Source organism: Panthera onca, chromosome A2, assembly GCF_046562875.1.
Source record: "Panthera onca isolate mPanOnc1 chromosome A2, mPanOnc1 haplotype 2, whole genome shotgun sequence".
NCBI classification, from domain to species: Eukaryota; Metazoa; Chordata; class Mammalia; order Carnivora; family Felidae; genus Panthera; species Panthera onca.
The window spans coordinates 147791628-147809712 of NC_138340.1; the positions used below are offsets into that span (position 1 = coordinate 147791628).

Consider the following 18085-nt stretch of genomic DNA (forward strand, 5'->3'; position numbering starts at 1 on the left):
CATCTTACTGATTTTTGTCCCCAGATGATTATCTAGCCCCCATACAGAATTCCTCAAAAACATAGTATTTTTCTTCTTCTTCTTCTTCTTCTTCTTCTTCTTCTTCTTCTTCTTTTTTCAAGGAAGAGATTTCTCTGAACTATAAATGGAATGGGCGAGCTCTTGGAGGTGGAGAGCACCTGCATTTAACAAGATTATTTGGAGACAAATGCATACATTCAAGAACCAGATTCTCCTGGAGGCTGTTTTGCTTGTGGCTACATTCTGCAGTTGTAAGAACAGGGCTGAGAGTGGCCGTGGCGTGAAGTGAAAGAAAATCTTCAGTGTCTTGGCTTTTAGGAGGTGGCTCCAGGTCGACTGTCCAGCCCCACGCACGTTTTGGTTTTCAGGGAAATGCACACGGAAGTAAAGATAGCAATGCTAATGGCAGGGAGCAGGAACATCAAGCCAAAGTATGAAAGCACAAAGATGCCTTTCTATCTACCATGTCCAGCATGTCAGTGGCTGCTTTATACAGAGGTTTCATTGCATATTTAAATAATTGAACAAGGACATAAAGCACGCTGCTGAGCTGAGAGAGAAAAGAAAGACTGCCCTTAGGGCTGGTGCTGCCTGGGGAGGCAGGTGGTAGGCTTGTGGATTTACAGCCCCCCGTGTGTGTACAAGATGAGGGCTCTAATTCTCCTAGTTGTTACGGCAAGATTGGGGAAATGTGAAGCTCTGGGGGGAGTGCAGGGCAGGGGCAGCTAAGGAATAAGTGATTTGCGGGGCACCACTCGCCACAACTGTCGCCTCAGCCCCCATCAATTCCAAAGAAGCCAGCCCTAGCCCCAGCCAACCCCCCAAATTTACACTCACCTTCTCAGACCCATGATGCCCAATACAAAAATGTAACGCGCCATATATTTTCTTGCTGTTCCCCAAGTTTATAATGCCATTAGCGTGATCTACGATGGGCTGGTTTATGGAGAGAGCAAAGTAATAATACAGAAAGGAAATACCCATAACCTCAAGGGGGGTGGTGGGGCAGACGAGATTGATGGAAAGTGCAATTGTCTGGAGAAACGGCAACCCAGTAATGGAATACCTGGGGTGGGGGTGGTGCATGGATTGGAAGCAAGTTCTTTAGCTGGCTTTGGCTTTGTTTTCTCAAAGGAAGGTGAAGGGCATGGCAAGGATGGTTTTGATCCCTTGGGTTGGGCCCCAGGAATGGCTCCTCTTGCCAGAATCACCTACAAGGTAGATGGCCCAATTTCTCTCCAGAGTCCAACAGCAGGTAAATGCCCTTGGCCTGCCCTGTCTCAGGGGTTTATTTCAGCACGAGGGGCAAACAGCAGTCCAGGGGCTAGGACCGTCCTCACCCTGCCAACACTTCAGTCTTGGAGAGGACTGACAATTGGGTTCAGCAGATTTTTACAATACCCATCTGTCCACAGCTTCATGTTCGGGGTGTCGGTAGGGGATGTTAGGAGAACCTTACGAGCACTGCTTCAGAAATCAGACAGAATTCATTTTGCCTCTTCTGATCTTACACCTGCTCTCTGGAGTAAATGCTGGTTGAACTTCAAGAAGAGGGAGGGCCTACAGGAACTTTCTCTCTGAGCCTGTGCACCGTGGGCCTTCCTAGCAAAGCCCATCTGGTCTGGCTCCTAGGGAACAGCTTCAGCTGCAGCTGACTTTGCATTCCAGTTTAGATGAGAAATAACAGTACAATAGTCTATGGAGGATAAATTCTTGTCAGTGGATTTGTTTTTCCGTGGAAGTTCACCTTTGTTTCCTATGGATCACTGTTATTAAGTGTGTGGGCCTGACGGGGGTTCGGGGGAGGCTATGGCAGAGCCTGGGGATTCCAGAACCACTCAGGGACCAGAGGCCCTTCCTGCCTAGTAGACATGGGGTCACGGCCAGGTTAATGGCTGCCCTTGGGAAAGGCCATTCCATTGGGAAGCAAGAAGTCTGTCCCGACTTTGGGAGAAGGGCTGAGCACAGGAAGACTCACCCTACTTCTGCTTTCCTTGACTTCCTGTCTCTTTTCTTTTTGGTATGTAGGATCTGGCAGTTGATCTAAAGACCCAGCCTTGTTATCCCAATGCCATCATTAGCTGAAACAAAATCATTCCTTGTAACCGGAATATAGTTACTGTAAACAACATACGTTTATTGGGCATTCTGTTTCTAATAATTGTAATTATGCTAGAATACTTGCCATTAATATAATAACAACAATGACAGACCAGTTCTCTGTTCCAGACCAATAACTTCACCTGAATGCACTCTTTGTTCAGGGGGAAAAAAAAGAGGTAATTCAACATCCCTGGTGACAGTCAACAAAGCCAGTGTTGAAACTGGAAGACACATGGATGAAAGCCTTCCTGGGGATAAAAGATGGTGCTGGAGAGCCGAAGAGCCACCTGGCAGTCTCCCTCTTGGCTAACAAAAAGGCCCTGTCTGTGTCCCCATACTCAAAGGTTGAAAGGAAATGAAAACCCAGGGACTTCCAGAAGAATCTCTGGGCCTGGGCCTCACTCTCATCCTGTGGGGATGGGTCTGGGCCTGGATGTCCCCTGAGGCTGAGGGGGAGTCCCCTGGTAGGTACAACAAGGAGACCACAGCCTGGACTTAACTTCATCCTGTAAGACCACTTCTTAGGCATGGACTCCTCCTTGGTGCTTTCCGGCTTATTTCCACTTACAATTAAAGAACCTAAAAGATCATGTAGACCAATGGTCCCATTTTACTAATCTCTTAATGTAGACTACAGGTCTCTAACACACCTCGAAACCTCTCACAATGCCCTGCATATGGGAAATGCTCAGGAACTGGGTAATGTAGGACAAACGTTGACCCCCAGCGAAGCTTCAGGTACCATGCTATGAATAAGCTCTTCCCCTGGCAGGGAGAGGGGACACTTGTGTCTGGAAGCTTCTATAACATCACCTTGCAAATGTGTAATTTTCTTTGTTACCTCTTATTCTTGATATAGCTCTTCCCAGGGACGAAAACATAGAAAACAAAACAACGACATAAAAAAAAAAAAAAAAAAATCACCTTATTTCCATTAGAAGCCAGGGGCTTTCCTTTTAAGCTCTGAGCACAATGACCTCCTTCCACTGACCCAAATAGCTGGATCAGTCAATAGTCCACAAATATTTATCACTTCTTTTCCCTTCGGTACATTTCCCAGGATGCTGCTGCTACAACGCCCATCGTGAAGTGGTCAACTCCAGCTTCTCCACTACATTATACTCAAAACGGCCCTCATATTGAGGTGGGTAGAAGGCAGCCTCCAAACTTGGACCAGAAACACGGCCTTAGAGCTTCCTTTTCTTAGGATAAAGAAACATCCAAAAGAGGGGGCCTCTGGCTGCAGTGGTCTGCCAGGCTCACCATAACACAGCTTGGGTGAAATGGAGAGTGTCTGAGGGTGGCTGTGGTAGGTTACTTTATCACCACGCTCCATTGGCCATGCCCCTTCAGGCCTTTTCCTTTCTTAGAGGCTCTGGAACCACATCCTATGAGGTGCTGTGACTCTCTGGCAGGCTTTGCAGCCCCAGAGGTAGATGGGGGGTTGTGCCTGGCTGGCAATCTGGGCGCTTAAAGACAGCGTTCTTCTGTAGGGATCTCTGAACTGCCCTGGGAAACATGGTGGGCTCTTGTTTAATTCTCTTCTAGTTCTTTTTTCCTCCTTCTGAGCGGCAGATGCAAGCTGCTTTTATGTATTTAAAGACAGAAACTTGGGACAAGAGGAGCACACAAGAAAGAAAAAGCAGAAATTTGAAAACCTCCTTCAAGGTAATTAAATGATTAGGCGTCTTTGAAATCCACCAGATCGCTCAATTGTTTCTGCTTTCATCTATTTTATCCTTGGGCCTCTCCCCACATGAAACCTCTGCCAGATACACCGGTCCGGGAAGCCGGAGAGATGCTGAAAACCTCTTTGTTTCTGTTCCCATCAAGTCATTTGTAGGTTCCCGAACAAAGTAAGAGATTTCTTCCTGTGCCCTCAGCCCCTGGTCTTGGTGGGTGAAGCAGACCTTCTTCTCCTGACTGCATGCCCCAAGATAAAGGCTCAGGGTTGAGGAAACTGTATAGCCTTTTATCAGGGTCTTCACGTCAGTGGTGCGCCCCTCGGCTGTCAAACCCATGTCTGTCCTACGAGCTTTAGATCCATTTTCTCTTAAAGAACAGAACTGACACATACACATTAGCTTCACGTTCCTTTTGAAAGCCAACATGTATTCTCTTTCCTCCTTCTCCCCATAAAAGGGCAATCTAAGTGTGGGTCTCTTCTCGAGTATGATCCAGAGTAGCCATTGCTAGCCAGAGACAGACCCCATCATCGAGGGAGAGAGATTTATGTTCGGAGACTGCCACAGCCTCTTCTTTCTCTTCTTTGTTCCTCTCTTGTTTCTTTCTTGTTTGCTCTTCATGTCTTCCCTCTCAACTGGGATCATCCCCTCCCCCTGACAACCTAACCATTCCTTGCCTTTACCTCTAAAATGAATTGGTCTGTTCACTCTCTACCTGTAGAACTCCTGCTCAGTCATCAGGGCCTGGGAAAATAGGATTTGGAGCTCGGATTTTCTCAATGCCAGGCAGAGTCCAGTCATTTTCCCTTTAGCAGAGCCCCGTGCCACAGGTGTTGATAGTAGACCATACATCATCCTGACCTGTCAGTCTCAGAGACAAGACAGCTTCCCTCCTGCCATTAAAGGTTTGGCCAAACCCCTGGGGGTAGAAGTCTGGGACAAGGGCACCGGGATGAGCCTCTGTGCTCACCATTCCCCTCCTGTACCCTAAACAGCTTTTATGCTTCCTGTCCCAGGACAATGCTCTCAAAGCCGTGGGGTTTGCCCCATGGTCATAGCACATGTGTGGGTATGCGAAGGGGGCTGGAAGGTACACCCAAGGCTGGAGAAGGGGGTGAAGATGTTGGAAACTGTCCGAGCCCAGTGTTGGCCGAGAGAGCATGGGCCAGGCTGGCAGCTCTACATTGAGTGGGGTCTAACCAACACTGTATATACATAAATATCTTTCTAGTCTAAATAACAACATTCTAAGGCAATCACTCTGTTCGGTCCTACTGGCCTGAAAGTTGGAGTCACACAAGCACCATAATGGTTGGACAATAGCAGGACTTCTCCAAAGTAATTTTACACCCATTATCTTTAAGGTGCTTGCCCACAAACTTACAGCCTAAGAAAGGCAACGGCAGAGGCATAGAGTGTTTCTATTAGAGTGATGAATAATGTTCAAGGATGAGGATAAAGATTAGGAGAGAATAAAAACACAGCTTCTTCACCATGAAGCCAACTTTAGTGATGCCAAATGGGACTGTGCAGCAGAATCACCAAGTACTGAGCCGACCCCCAGACTTTCTCGTCCGGTTGGTCTGGGGTGGAGTGCTTGACTCTGAGTTTCCAACAAATTCACAGGTGATGTTGATGCCACTAGTTTGGGCATCACACTTTGAGAACCACCACTCTGGTTGGTAAGTTGACCATTCTTTCTTTCTTGTTTCTCTCTCCCTTTGACCCAACTTGTCCTATTTGATCTCAGATATGCTCTGTGGACGGTGCTCCGAGGGACAGCCAAGGAGTCTATAGAGAGTCTTGCTGTGGACTTACAATTATTTCAATCACATACACACATCTGTCTAGAACTGTTCTAGAACTCACCTGGCATGTGGAGGTTCTTCATGGTTGGAGTGACCTGGAATGTACCTTTGCCTGTAGCTCAGCCTCCAGGACTGACTCAGAGCCCACCGGCCCCAGCACAGAGCTTTGCTTGTTTCCTGCTTTCATGAAGTGGTCCCTTAAGAGGTGCGGTTGGGGCAGAAGCAGGTGTCCCGTGGGATTTGCCTGTTTTCTCTTCTTAAGGGAAGGCCTGCCCTCTGTGCCCCATGCTCAGAGCAAGCAGCACTCACCACTCTAGCTGCCAGGACCTACCTCAGGCAGCTTCACTCGGCCTTCCTGGAAGGAACAAGTCTTGGGGTCATGGGTACAGACGTGCCGGTATTTACACCAGTGGCAGCGGTATGGGCTCTCAACACAGGACAGGCACCTGGGCACAGAGGAGGAAGAGGCACAAATCACAGAACCTGGGTGAACCCAAAGCAGAGGGCCTACGATTCCTGGGTCTAGTAAAATATCTTTTAATACTAAGAGAAATCACCTTCAAACCCTCATGAAGGGCAAATCTGATACAAATCTGACCCTTTTTGCACCAACTTCTCAGGATGCCCAGAATTTGTGGTCTCCCCCCACCCCCAACTCAGGTGGTTGAAAACCTTAATTCTTAAGGGCCTAATCAACCACTCTCCATCTCCACAGGATGCTGACCTCTTCTGTTGAACTGGGGGGCAACGAGGTCTGAAGTAGGGGGTTTCATTCAGAGGGCCCATATAAGTTAGTGAAAAGAAAGAAACTGACTTTTAATTCAAATTGACTCTAGGGTCTCACTGTCAGGGACTCACATGGTCCCACCTGGGCAGAGGAAGGTCCTGAGGCTTCTCTCTCAGTGCAGTGGGTCCCTGTACAGTTAGTGACCCCGCTTCTACACTTCACCCCCAAGACACAAAGACAACTTAGAAGAACTCCTTCCTGCCTAAAAACCCAGCATGGTTCCCATCTTCCAGAGGGCGAAACCCAAATGCCTTGCCATGCAGTCTAAGCCCCTCAGGATGTCCAGGTCCACTGTCTCCACATGTATTTGGCATTTCTGCCACGAACAGGCTATGCTCTCCCCACGCTGTCCTCCTACCTGGAGTACCGCTTTCCCTTCGTTCACCTGGCCATCTCCTCTTCCTTCTTTGACCAACAGAGAGTTGGTCACACTGGGCCCTTTTCCCATTAATCACTTTGTTTATGTCTCTGGGGCAGTACTGGCCTTGTTGTACCATATTTTACTTATTCACTGTCCAGTTCATTCACCAGTCCACAAGGCCAGGACTCTGGGAAGCAGAGACTGAGTCTTTGAGTCTTATTAATTGTTGATCCTTCCTGTCTAATGAGTGACACATTGCCCTGCACAAAGTAGATGCTTAAAATTACTTTGTGGACTGCATGGGAACTTCACACATGATTTCATCTGCCTACACTCTGCTTTCCTAGAGGGGCAAAAGGGGAGCGAGGGATCAGGCCACCAAGTGGTAAAGCCACGGGCAGCTCCATGACAAGAAGCGGGAAGAGAATTCTGGCATTGAGGCAACTTGTTTTTGGCTGGGAGGCCTGACTGCCTCTTATTGGGAGCCCCATAGAGAGCCAAGCTCTGGATTCACAGCTGCCATAACCAGATAGGTAGACTAACATTCCACCGGCCTAAAGTCCCAAAATGTCTTGGGTTATGTTAACTAGCTTGTCCTACAGGGAGAGGAAAACAGGATAGCATTTTAAAACAAGCAGGGCTTTATGGTTTTCAAACTGTGCTCTATGGAACCCTGGGGCTTCCATGCAGCTTCTTTGGAGACGAGGAGATGTATGGGATTCCAAGACAGAGGGGTTCCAGAAGCCCTCAACCCTCAACCAGAGTAGCTCCTACTTTCATCTGCCTTGAATATTGGGCTTCCACATCTAATTCTGGTTGGAGAAAGGTTTCTATGATAAAAAAAAAAAAAAGAAGGCTTGTACTTTCTCAGTCTGGTCCAACTCCATCATTTTACAGAGGAAATAATTATAAAATAACAGCAAAAACATGAGCAGCGCCTGGACAGTGGCTCTAACTGCTGTGCTTGTAATGGCTCTTCTAGTCTTCACAGGTGTCTTGTGGGCCAAGCTGGGTTGATGTGCAGGGGCAGCAACCAGGGGTGTCCCAGCCAACCACAGCTCTGCCTGGAAGTGCCCTTGCCATGTCACAGGTGGAATATGTGGGTGACAGTCCTGGAAGGAGGACTATTATTTCCCCACTGACAGAGGACACTGGGACACAGAATGGTTTAAGTTTCCGGCTGGTCTGACTCGAGAGCCCGAGACTCTGTCCTCTGTGCCTTCCCTTGGGAAATGGACTATTCAGTCAAACACAGGGCCAGGGCCAGAGCTAGAGCCGGAGTAAGACTTCCCAGGCCAGAGCCCGCCAGCATGGACCTTTCTGCCCTGCTCTGACTCTCCACAGCCTGAGTCCTGACCCAGCAGCCCTCAGGGCACTGGGGAGAGCTGAGCATTCAGGGTTTTGTTGGACCACCTGCCCTGGCCTGGACATACGTGGGGGCTTCTCTCCCTCCTGACACCCCTCCTCTCACCCAGGGTGCTAGCTGCTCTGTTGTTCAGGTGCGGGACGCCCTCCTCCTCAACAGATGGTGGGAACTGAATCAGGTGAGGCAGAGTGATGCCAGAGATGTATAGGTCAGGGATTTGGAGATCCCCACCCTACAAGTTCTTACTCTCCTCATTCCAGCTCTGCTTTTCCTATGAACCCTGTGGGTGCCACGGAAGGGGTCTGTTTCATCCTCCTCCTTATAGGGCTTCTTGCAAACAGTGCCAGCATCTTCTATCGCTGGATGATCACGGACCCCAGGAACAGGGAGTTGAGTGAGGCTGGGAGGCACTTACGAATTGTGGACGCTGCAGTTGTAGAAGACAAAGCTGGTGCTGGCAAAGGTCATGCCCGTCTCCTTCGACTTGAGCTGCAGCTGGACGACATGGTGGTCCCCTGGGGGGCAGAGCCAACCACGAGGTCAGGGAAAAGGCCAGGATCCCATGTGAGGGTCCTACTGAGAGTGATGTGCACTGGGAAAGGGGTGCCGCTCCCCTAAACAGGACTCTGATTCAGGGGGGCCCAGTCCCAGGACAGCCCTGAGAACATCTGCAGAGGGTGCTTCTGGTCTATTCTTCCTTCCACACTGTGTTCCCGGCACCCACCCCTCATCTGCTCACCAGCTCTCATGTGCACATACCCTGACAGGCTTGCATGCACGGTGTCCACGCCAGACTCACAGAATTATAAACATACACATTGATTAGCCACCAGGACAAACATGTAGACGCTTTGGAATACTGCCACAAGCCACGCAAGAGATTTTGCATGTATGTGCATGTATGTGCACACACGACTTCCTTCCCCATCTCGGTAAGGAGACACCCTGGTCTTACGCCCCCTCCTCTGGTGGGCTCAGGGCTCCGTTCAGGCGGGTGTCCCTGGAACCCTCAGCTGGCGCCAGCGAGGAGCTGGAAGCCCGTGTTTAATTCACAGCCCTGACCCCAGGCCCCCACTTCCAGCCTTGTTCTGTGCCTTCCCCGAGAGCCTCATTCATCAATCAGCTCGGAACAAATGTGACAAGCCCAAATGGGAGGGCCAACATGGAATCAATCTGCCCAGGCTGGGCCTGTCCCTCACCGGCGTTGGGCCTCTGTCCACCCCTGTTCCTCCCAGTGCAGCTGGCCATGAACGTGCAGCTCTGGGAAGGCAGGGCAGGGTGGGGATGGGAGGCAGTGGTTCGAGATCAGTGACCCAGCAGTTCAGGCAGGGGACAGAGCCATAGGAGCCCTGACATAGGCACCCCCCTGCCCCATGCTCCTGACCAGCTGCCCCTCCCGCATTGCCCCTCCACACCACCCTCTCCTGCTCCAGGACAATCTCTAAACTCAGCTGGCACATTCTGATGCTGTGGCCTTGCCTCTCTCCGTGCTCTCTGCAGCTGCTCCTACCTAGGATGAGGCCGACTCTGGGATGCTCACCTGGTTTCAACAGTCATTTCTGAGAGCGGCAAAAAGACACTTCATCCTCCTGTTCTGTATCATACCCACCAAAGCACCCCCTTCCTCTGACTCTCCCCTGCCAGTGGGCTTCCTCCGCGCCGCCCCCCCCCCCCCCCCCAACTCCTGTCTTGAGTTCTCATCAGGCCAGGAGGAAAGACATGCCACCCAGCTTTGCCTCTGGGGAACACTCACCATTCTCTGTGATTATTCGGGGCACCTCCTTGGCTGCTGGGGAGTAGCACTGGATCTGATTGCCTACCACCAGCCCATCCATCTCTGACAGGTCCTCAAAGGTGCAGTTGACTCCAGCTGACAGCTCCGGGACATTGTATGTCTCTAGGACCAGCTGCGAACAGCCCCGGCAAGGGGAGAGAGAGGAAGAGAGTGAAGTGGGGCACGGAAGGGTATGTAATAAAAGGAGAAGGAGGGATAGCAAGAGAGATCAGAGAGAAAGAAAAGAGAGAAAACTGGAGGTGATATTAACATAAAGAAAGCCGCGATTGATCACAAGACCAGAGGTGGTGGGAGGTAAAGAGACAGACACAGAGGAGACTTCGTTACATATGAATGGATTTGGCCCAGCAAATGGGAGGCCTTAGGGGATTTGTTTGTAGAAAGAAAGGCGGGCAGGACTGAGGTACTGCTGGCCAAGCTCCTCTTCCATCATTCCCTGTTTTGGAAAAACGGCAAACCAACCGCCAAGTGCCCAGTGCATGAACATGGGCGATATCCTGCCCCTTTCTTCCTCTGCACATGAATCCTTCCCATCTTGCAGACAAAGATATAGTTCTCATCATCCTCCCTCTCTTGGCCACCCATTCAATCATTTCTGCTGTCACACTTTCCCCCATCTTTCCATCCATTATGCAGAGGGCCTTGCCCCGTTATTCCTGTGCGTGTCCCCCTCTTCCATCTCCAGGGACACATTCTTTAAGGGTGCTCTCGAGCAGCTTTGTTGGTCAGGCTTGGCCCAGTTCTTAAGGACACTGGGGGGCTTTGGTGGGGAGAAGGTTCTCCCATGACCCTGGACCCGGATCCCACTGCCCTTACCAGGACATTGTACTGGGACACAGAGATGTTGCTGGGATGGACAGTCAGCCGGACACACTGCTTCATCTCAGAGGCAAACCTGCGGGGCTCTCTGGACCTCTCACAGCGCTCCTTCCGGGTGCACCTGGGAGGGACGAACAATGAGTGACTTAGGAGAAGGCCACTTGCTCCAGTGAGGGGCTGGCACGGAGGTCAGGCACTGCCAGTGGCTCCCAGGACATGTTCAAACTCAATGTGTCCAGAACTGCCCTCTTTGCCTCCTTCCTCCAGCCTGTTCCTCCCCCACCGTGCCTGAATGTGAAAAAGATGGTTATTCTAATCACTTGTTGCCAAATGCAGAAACTTGGGGGTCACCCTAAAGACCCCTCACCTACTCCTCATTAACATAAAGAGCTGCAAAGTCCTGCTATTCTACCTCCCCATCCATCCTCAGCCCTGTAACTCTCCTCCCCTCTTAGGCAAACTGAGACTTATTCTCACCCGATATACAAAATACTCTTTCCGATTTCCTTGCCTTGTGCTGGCCACTTCTCTCTGGACCACCTTCTTCCCACACTTCCCCTGTCCAGCTTCTACCTACCCTCCAGATGTGGTTCAACCATTGTGCATCTGCAATCTCTCCTTGCTACCACCTGAGGCAGAGTTCAGAGCATTTGGGGGTTTCCTATAGTCTAGAAAGTCTTTGATTATATTATAATTATTGGGTTAAGTGCAGCCTCTCCTACCAGGCGTGAGCTCAAAAGAAGAAATGATGCCTGACTTATTTTGGAATCCCCTGTATACCTCATGTCCAGCAGCCAGAGGACAAATGTAGGTGGGTGGGAGGGAGGGAAGGAAGGATCAAAAGAACAGAGTGTAGCAGTTCAAAGCATGCTTTGGAGCCAGACCGCCTTGGAGGGGAATCCCAGCTCCCTGGCCCAGGGTTACCGTTAGAGAAGGTTTGCTATTATTGCTTAGCGTCCTGTGTTGTTCAAAGTACACTGCGTCACGGGTAGACTACATCCAGGGTGATCTGGGATCTTACAGTCTTCACTGATGGAGCTTGTGAAACATGCACATAAGAATCATGTACCTTCACCCAAACGTGCACACCACACATGGGGGAAGGTGCTTAAACTCTCCGCCAGGGCCAGGGCATCCTTGCCTTACAGTGGGAGTTCACCGCATGGAGGTATCTGAGCTTTGGGGAACAGGCTTTTAATGCAGATCCGATAAGCCATGTGAATGTGGACCTTTGCTGAGCGGCCGTGATCTGGAAGCTGCGGGCTCCTGATTCTGCTGCGGGGTAAGGGAAAGCAGGGTCCTTAGAGGGACAAGCTGAGGTAAGCTGGGGCAGCAGGGAGATCGCGCCTGAGTCATCAGGAAGAATGCCACAGGGAAGGAAGACAGCTTTGGCTTCTGTGGGAGGGACGGCCTAACAGTGGCGAGTCTGGGGGGAGAATTTAGCAAATGAAGAAGTCACTGAAGGCACGGACTAAAGGAAGAAGGGGAGACGCAGGGACAAAAATGATGAGTGCAGAGTAAATTGGACATGTAACGTGAAAGTGAAAAACAATTTTAAGTAATACAATCATGGCTACTAGTCACTGAGCGTTTCTTGGGCTCCCTGGTAAGAGGCTTGCGGTTTACGTCAAAGTCTCCCAACAATGCGCAAGGCAGGTACCATTTAAAAACCCATTTTATAGACCAGGAAACTGCAGGAAGGGTAGGTAATTTGCCCGAGGTCACCAGCTCAACAGAGAGAGCCAGTATTTGAATACAGATGAACCCTGGAGCCTCTGCCGTGCTGTACCTCCCTGAAGCTTCGAGACTGAGGAGGGAAGGACAGACCCCCTCTTGCTGCAGACGAAACCCATTTCCCTGCCATCTTGATGTTCGATTCATGTTGCTTAAGGCAATTTCAAAATTTCCCTTCAAGCTTTGTCTCTAAGCTAATCACTTTTTTTTTTTTTTTCTTCTTGCCTGCCACTGGGAAGCACTTTGAATATTATTGCAACTTGTGAATTCTCCAGGATCCTTCTAGGAAACCCAAGAGTGAAGGGTCAAACATGAATGTAGTCACCTCCCTGGCACTCCCTGCCTGCTCTAGCCGACCATGGCAACAAGGGCGTCTGCCTAAAAGTCTTGGAAGTTAATTTACCAGGATAGCTCCTCTGTGAGGACTTCATTACCTCCAGCCATTAAGCTAATGTTATGGACTTTTCCAGGGTGTCTGCACTGACATTGCTATTAATAGTGTTATTACTCCCATTAACAGCAGACCCAGAGAGCTGGTACAGGCTTAAATTATTCACTGACTCCCCAACTTTGAAGTTCGTGTTTCCAACAGCAATCAGTAGGTCTGAAAAATGTCTTTGATCAAATTATGAAGGGAGAAAAATGAACCTGCACCCAGGCCAAACCTTAACTGGAGTTACTAAATACAAACTCAGATGGAGAAGAGAGGACTCTACTTCTCTTGCAGGTGTACAAAGGTACTTGGTTGGGGGGGGGGGGTCTCAAGATGAGGCACACCTGCACGGTTTGCTGCTTCCAAAGTTGGTGTGGCTGCATCCTGCCATGGCTCCCCAAATTTGAGAGCCCCCAAACCACATACTCGTTATCCCCCTGACCCCCAATTTAGGTCTTACCAGGGAAGCCACCTGTAGCTTATAATTTCAAACATCCCATCTAACTGTGTAATCTTGGGGAAATAACTTAACCTCTTCGTGCCTCAATGTTCTCTTCTACAAAATGGGGACAAAACAGTGTCTAACAAATAGGGTTATTATGGAGAATTCAGTGAAGTTATGCATGTAAAACATTTAGAACAGGGCATAGCTCGTACGTGATAAGCCATCAGTACATGTCCACTAGCACTGTGACCCCATCCCTGCTCCGCCTTCCTCATGCAAGCTCTCTAAACCGCAGCTGACACAGAAGCACAGATTTTCCAGACTGGCCCATGGGGCAAACCAGAGACAAAAAGACAGAGATGGCTCCAGCAGTTTTCCTCCTAATGAGGGACGGGGAGCCCCAGAGACCAGGAGGGAGGAAAGAGGGAAAGAGTGGTCTGGCTCGCTTGGAGTTCTGCTTTCTCAGTAGCTGTCAAAGGGTATTGAGTACTCAGCTCTGTTAGTGGAAAGTCAAGTTTAAGGTCAGTGCCAGGGATGTTTTGACATTTCTACTACCCCTCAGGGCCCATGAGGGCCGAGGCTGCAAATGCCCCAAAACCCAGACAGCTGACCTTAGATGTGAGAGGGTAATGGAGGGGGAAGGATGGATTCCTTCAGAGTCCTTATGGGGAATGTCAGGGTAATGGCCTCCTACTCTTCTAGGACTGTGATTTCTCATTAGCCCAGGCAAGAGTTGGGAAGTGTGCAAGGGATTAAGTCATGACTTTTGGGGGTAGCGGGGTGGTGGCTTGTTTCTTTCAAAAGGGCTCCAGGTACTTGCTATGGCATTTCCTTCAACTCCACTGTGGGAGGACCCTGGAGCTGGAGGAAGGACCTGCTTCATCCGTTTGCCAGGCAGGACTCAAAAAGCGCATGCTAGGTGACTTGGAGTCCTCAGACAGTCATCCATGGGGCTGCCATCACCACGCCCTTTCACAACACAGATCTGCATGTGGCCAGTAGGAAGCGGGCCCCCGAGAAGACAGCTCAGGCCCCCAGAATTGGAGTCTGGCTCTACTAACTTCGTCTTACGCCCCTTCCGCATTCCGCTTTGTCTGCAGTTGGGCCCTCCAGCCCCAGTTCAGAGGTGCTGAAAGGCCATGGGGACAGAGGCCTGGCCCTTGGAGGGGTTATTATTCAAGCCAGTGGTTCCAATGAGATTATCCTCTCTAATGAAGCAGCCACCTCCGCCCTCCCCTAAGCCTGAACTTTCGCTGCTGGAGAATTCCCAGCCAAGTGGAAAATTGGAAAAGAGAAGAACAGAGAAAGGAAGGGGGTGAGGGAGAGGGAAGAGGTGGTGATTAAGTTCTTTAGAAATTAATTCCTAAGGACAGCGATAGAAATATTAACGTCCAGTGCCACCAACTGGGTGAGCAAATTTCAATTTGGAACTGGGGCTGGTGTGAGCCCACCTCTGGGTGAGGTGGGGTCTGGGTGAGTCTTCAGTTTTGGGGGGTAGGTGCTGGTCTGTCCCCTGGCCCTCCAGCAGGGGCCCACCCGCTTTGCCTCGCAGAATGTCTCCTGACTTCTCTCCACAGCTGACCCCCTCCCCCATCCTTAAACATCTCGCATTGGTCATGGCCTGGGCTTAAGTGCACCCTTGAGGGGAGCTGGGTTTAGAACATGAGGAGGTTGAAAAAAATGAGATGGGGTTAGAGTTTCCCAAATGAGCTTTCCAGAAAAGTTAAGAGGAATGCTTACTAGCAGGGGCTCTTAGGTCACTGTATCCACATCTGGGAACCCTGATGAGGGAAGAAACTGGGTTTGCCAATACCGTTGGCCTCGCCCTCTTTAGGAAAGCCCACAGAAGTGGGAAGACACATCTGTGCAGCCTAGAGGAAGGTGAGTTACAGAATGAAGGGACCCTTTCCAGGCAGATGAGTGTGCAAGAGGTTTCTTACACAAAGGGTGTGGATCAGGTGATCCCTGCAGTGTCACAATTCTAGGATCTGGTGACTAACACCATGGTCTTGACCTAAGGATTTAGGCTGTTCTTAGAGATGTCCCCTTTGCCATCAGCTGCTGAACTGGCAACTGTACTCACCGCCCTTTGCCTTCTCTAAGGCTCCAAAGCCAACCTAAGCAGCAGATGTGGGGTACCATGCCTCCGGGTCTCACTCGCCAAAACAGGAGGAAGGCACAGGACTTAACGGCACCAGCAGGTTCAGAGCCCAGAGGAGGCCCAAGAGCCGTTGTGGGCTTATGTGGCCCACATGGTCCTGGCCCAACACCATAGGCTGCACAGAGGGGCTGAGCTCTGCCCTGGGTCCCAGTTGGGAGTCTTATCTCGGCTTCCTTTCAGCCTGTCTTCAAACAAATGATATATTGAACACACAAAAAAGGGGATGTCCCTTTTCTAAGAAAAGAATTTATGTTTCTGAGAAGAGAATTATATTTAGCAGGTGTTCAACTGGAGGGGGAAGCAGGGATGGTCTCTCTCTTCATTGGTAGGGAGTGCTGTTGGGACCTATTTATTTCTATTGAGGGTGAGGGGAGGTTAGGAAAGTTGAGGTGGAGAGAAGAGTAGGATTGGAGGGAGGGAGAGGGACAGAGGGCAGGAGAAGGAGAGAGAGAGAGAAGAAGGAGGAGGAGGAGGAGGAGGAGAAAGAGGAGAAGGAGAAGAAGGAGGAGGAGGAGAAGGAGGAGAAGGAGAAGGAGGAGGAGGAGAAGAAGGAGGAGGAGGAGAAGGAGGAGAAGGAGGAGGAGGAGGAGGAGGAGGAAAGAGGAGGGGGAGGAGGAGGAAGAGGAGGAGGAGAAGAGGAGGAGGAGGAGGAGGAGGAGGAGGAGGAGGAGAAAAAATCAAAGGCAAGGTGCAGCAGCCTGGTCCACTCTCCCCTCAATCCAGTAAGTAACAAGGGGGCTGCTGTATGTTACTTGAGACACACTGACCAGTTACTCTGGTTGATTTGATCAGCTTGCACACCACACATTACCCAACAGCCTGGAGCTTTCTTTAATGTCACCAAGTCAGGTGCTGGGTAGCACTCTGCTCTGTGTGAGCTGGGGTGCTCTGTGTGAGCATGGGGCTCTCCACACCATGAGGCCAGGGTGGCATGGCTGGACACACATAGATAGAATGTGTGAATGCTGGTATATGGCTGTGCACATCTGCACTTCAACCTCCGAGGCAGCCCAGCCCCTCAGGCTGTCCCCAGAAAGTCAAGTCATTAGACTGGAAGGGACACGCCGAGATCATATGGACCACAGGACTTTCCTAATTCCTATGAGCTGATGGCAGTGCTGACTGAACATCCTTTGGTCATGAAAGCATGTGTTATACACATGTATGTGGGTGGGGGTGGGGAGGTGGTAGCTGGGAGAGGAAAAAGCAAGATTCCTTAACTCATACTATGTATCTGCTGGGCCACAGATGGAAAAACTCGACTGTACCAAAATCTAGTCTGGGATTCTTCCCTCTGGACCAGGGGCTGAAAGCTTTTTGGCAAAGAGGGAAGGCCAGAGTATAGACTGGAAAGGTTGCTGGGCAGAAGTGATTCTAACAATGCCTCACGAGTGGGTGGGCATCCTGCAAACGGCTCTCAGAGACACCGGTGCCTTAGCAGGTTGGTATTAGGTAGTCCTTCGATACAGCTTAAGGAGAAAATGAAACCAGGCTATGGGATATACCAAAAGGCAGCAGGGAAGGACTTACGTGTTTAGAATCCATTTATGCTCCATTAAGGGGACACTTGGCCATGGCTATGGGACAAACTGTGCATTTTCTCAGGGACCAGTGAAGACCGAGGTCCCTGAACACTGCCTACATGGTGTAGCTGGTTGGAGTTGCTCAAGGCAGGGTAACTTTCCAGTGGTGGGTTTGTTCTGGCTGCTCAGCCAGAGCTTTCTGGTCTTGGAGAGGACAGGAAGGGCCAGGGACCATGGAGGAGGCCGTGGGGTCTGACCCACTGCCTCTGCTTCCGCAGTCAGTGCAATCAGGGTGACCTCCAGGCACAGTGAGGGCACGTCAGGCTCATCCCCTCCCTTCATTTCCACGGTGTGGTGGCAAGATGGCTCTTTCATTGCTGCTTTACAGTTGAGGAAAGTGAGCCCACCCTGACTCTGACCACTGACAGGTTCTTAGCTCTAACCCCTCCCTTCCGCTCTGGGTGCCAGTACTTTTCCTCTCCTTCTCTTTCCCTTTCTCCATCTAGGCAGAAATGATATAGAGAAGAAAAGGAGTGGATACTGAGCAGTAATCTGGGCCAAGCATCAAAGGGTGGGCATTCTTCCAACAGAAGAAATCTGCAAAGAGGTGGGGACACCAGGGGGCAAGAGAGACTTGGGCAAAGCTGGTCTTATCTTTCCCCTGTTGATGTCTTGGGTTACATGAGCCTCCCAGGAGTGACGCTGATGAACCTTCTTCAGAAAGGTAACGTCTGGGCCAATCGATGTGGCTGGGTCTGCTATGGGATCCCGTTACCCGCTGAGACTGAGATCGGCTTCTCAGCCTGGGCCTGGTCGGGGGAAGATGGGAGGGAGGCCTGGGGACATGCCAAGCCTGGTTGGAGGGAATGTTCTAGGCCCAAGACAGGTGAGGCTGGGCTGAAGGCTTTCCTTTACCTTCCCCCAAGTCGGAATAGGTAGGGGCAGGCCCAAGGTAAATGCCCTGGGAATACAAGCTCAAGATTCACAGACAAACAAAAACCCAGCTTGTTGAAACTGTCGTTGCCATTGGAAACCAGCAAGCCT

General features: G+C 50.5%; 1 protein-coding gene across 2 annotated transcripts in view; it reads right to left on the bottom strand.

Annotated features, from left to right (window-relative positions):
• PLXNA4 (plexin A4) overlaps positions 1-18085 on the bottom strand; it is a 440460-nt gene that overhangs the window by 82946 nt on the left and 339429 nt on the right. For both annotated transcript variants that reach the window (XM_060633177.3, XM_060633176.3), the window contains exons 6-9: positions 10743-10866; positions 9885-10038; positions 8547-8646; positions 5949-6063 (exon numbers count right to left, since the gene is read on the bottom strand). In XM_060633177.3, coding sequence (XP_060489160.2) covers positions 5949-6063; positions 8547-8646; positions 9885-10038; positions 10743-10866 — 493 coding nt within the window. The remainder of the gene's footprint in view (positions 1-5948; positions 6064-8546; positions 8647-9884; positions 10039-10742; positions 10867-18085) is intronic.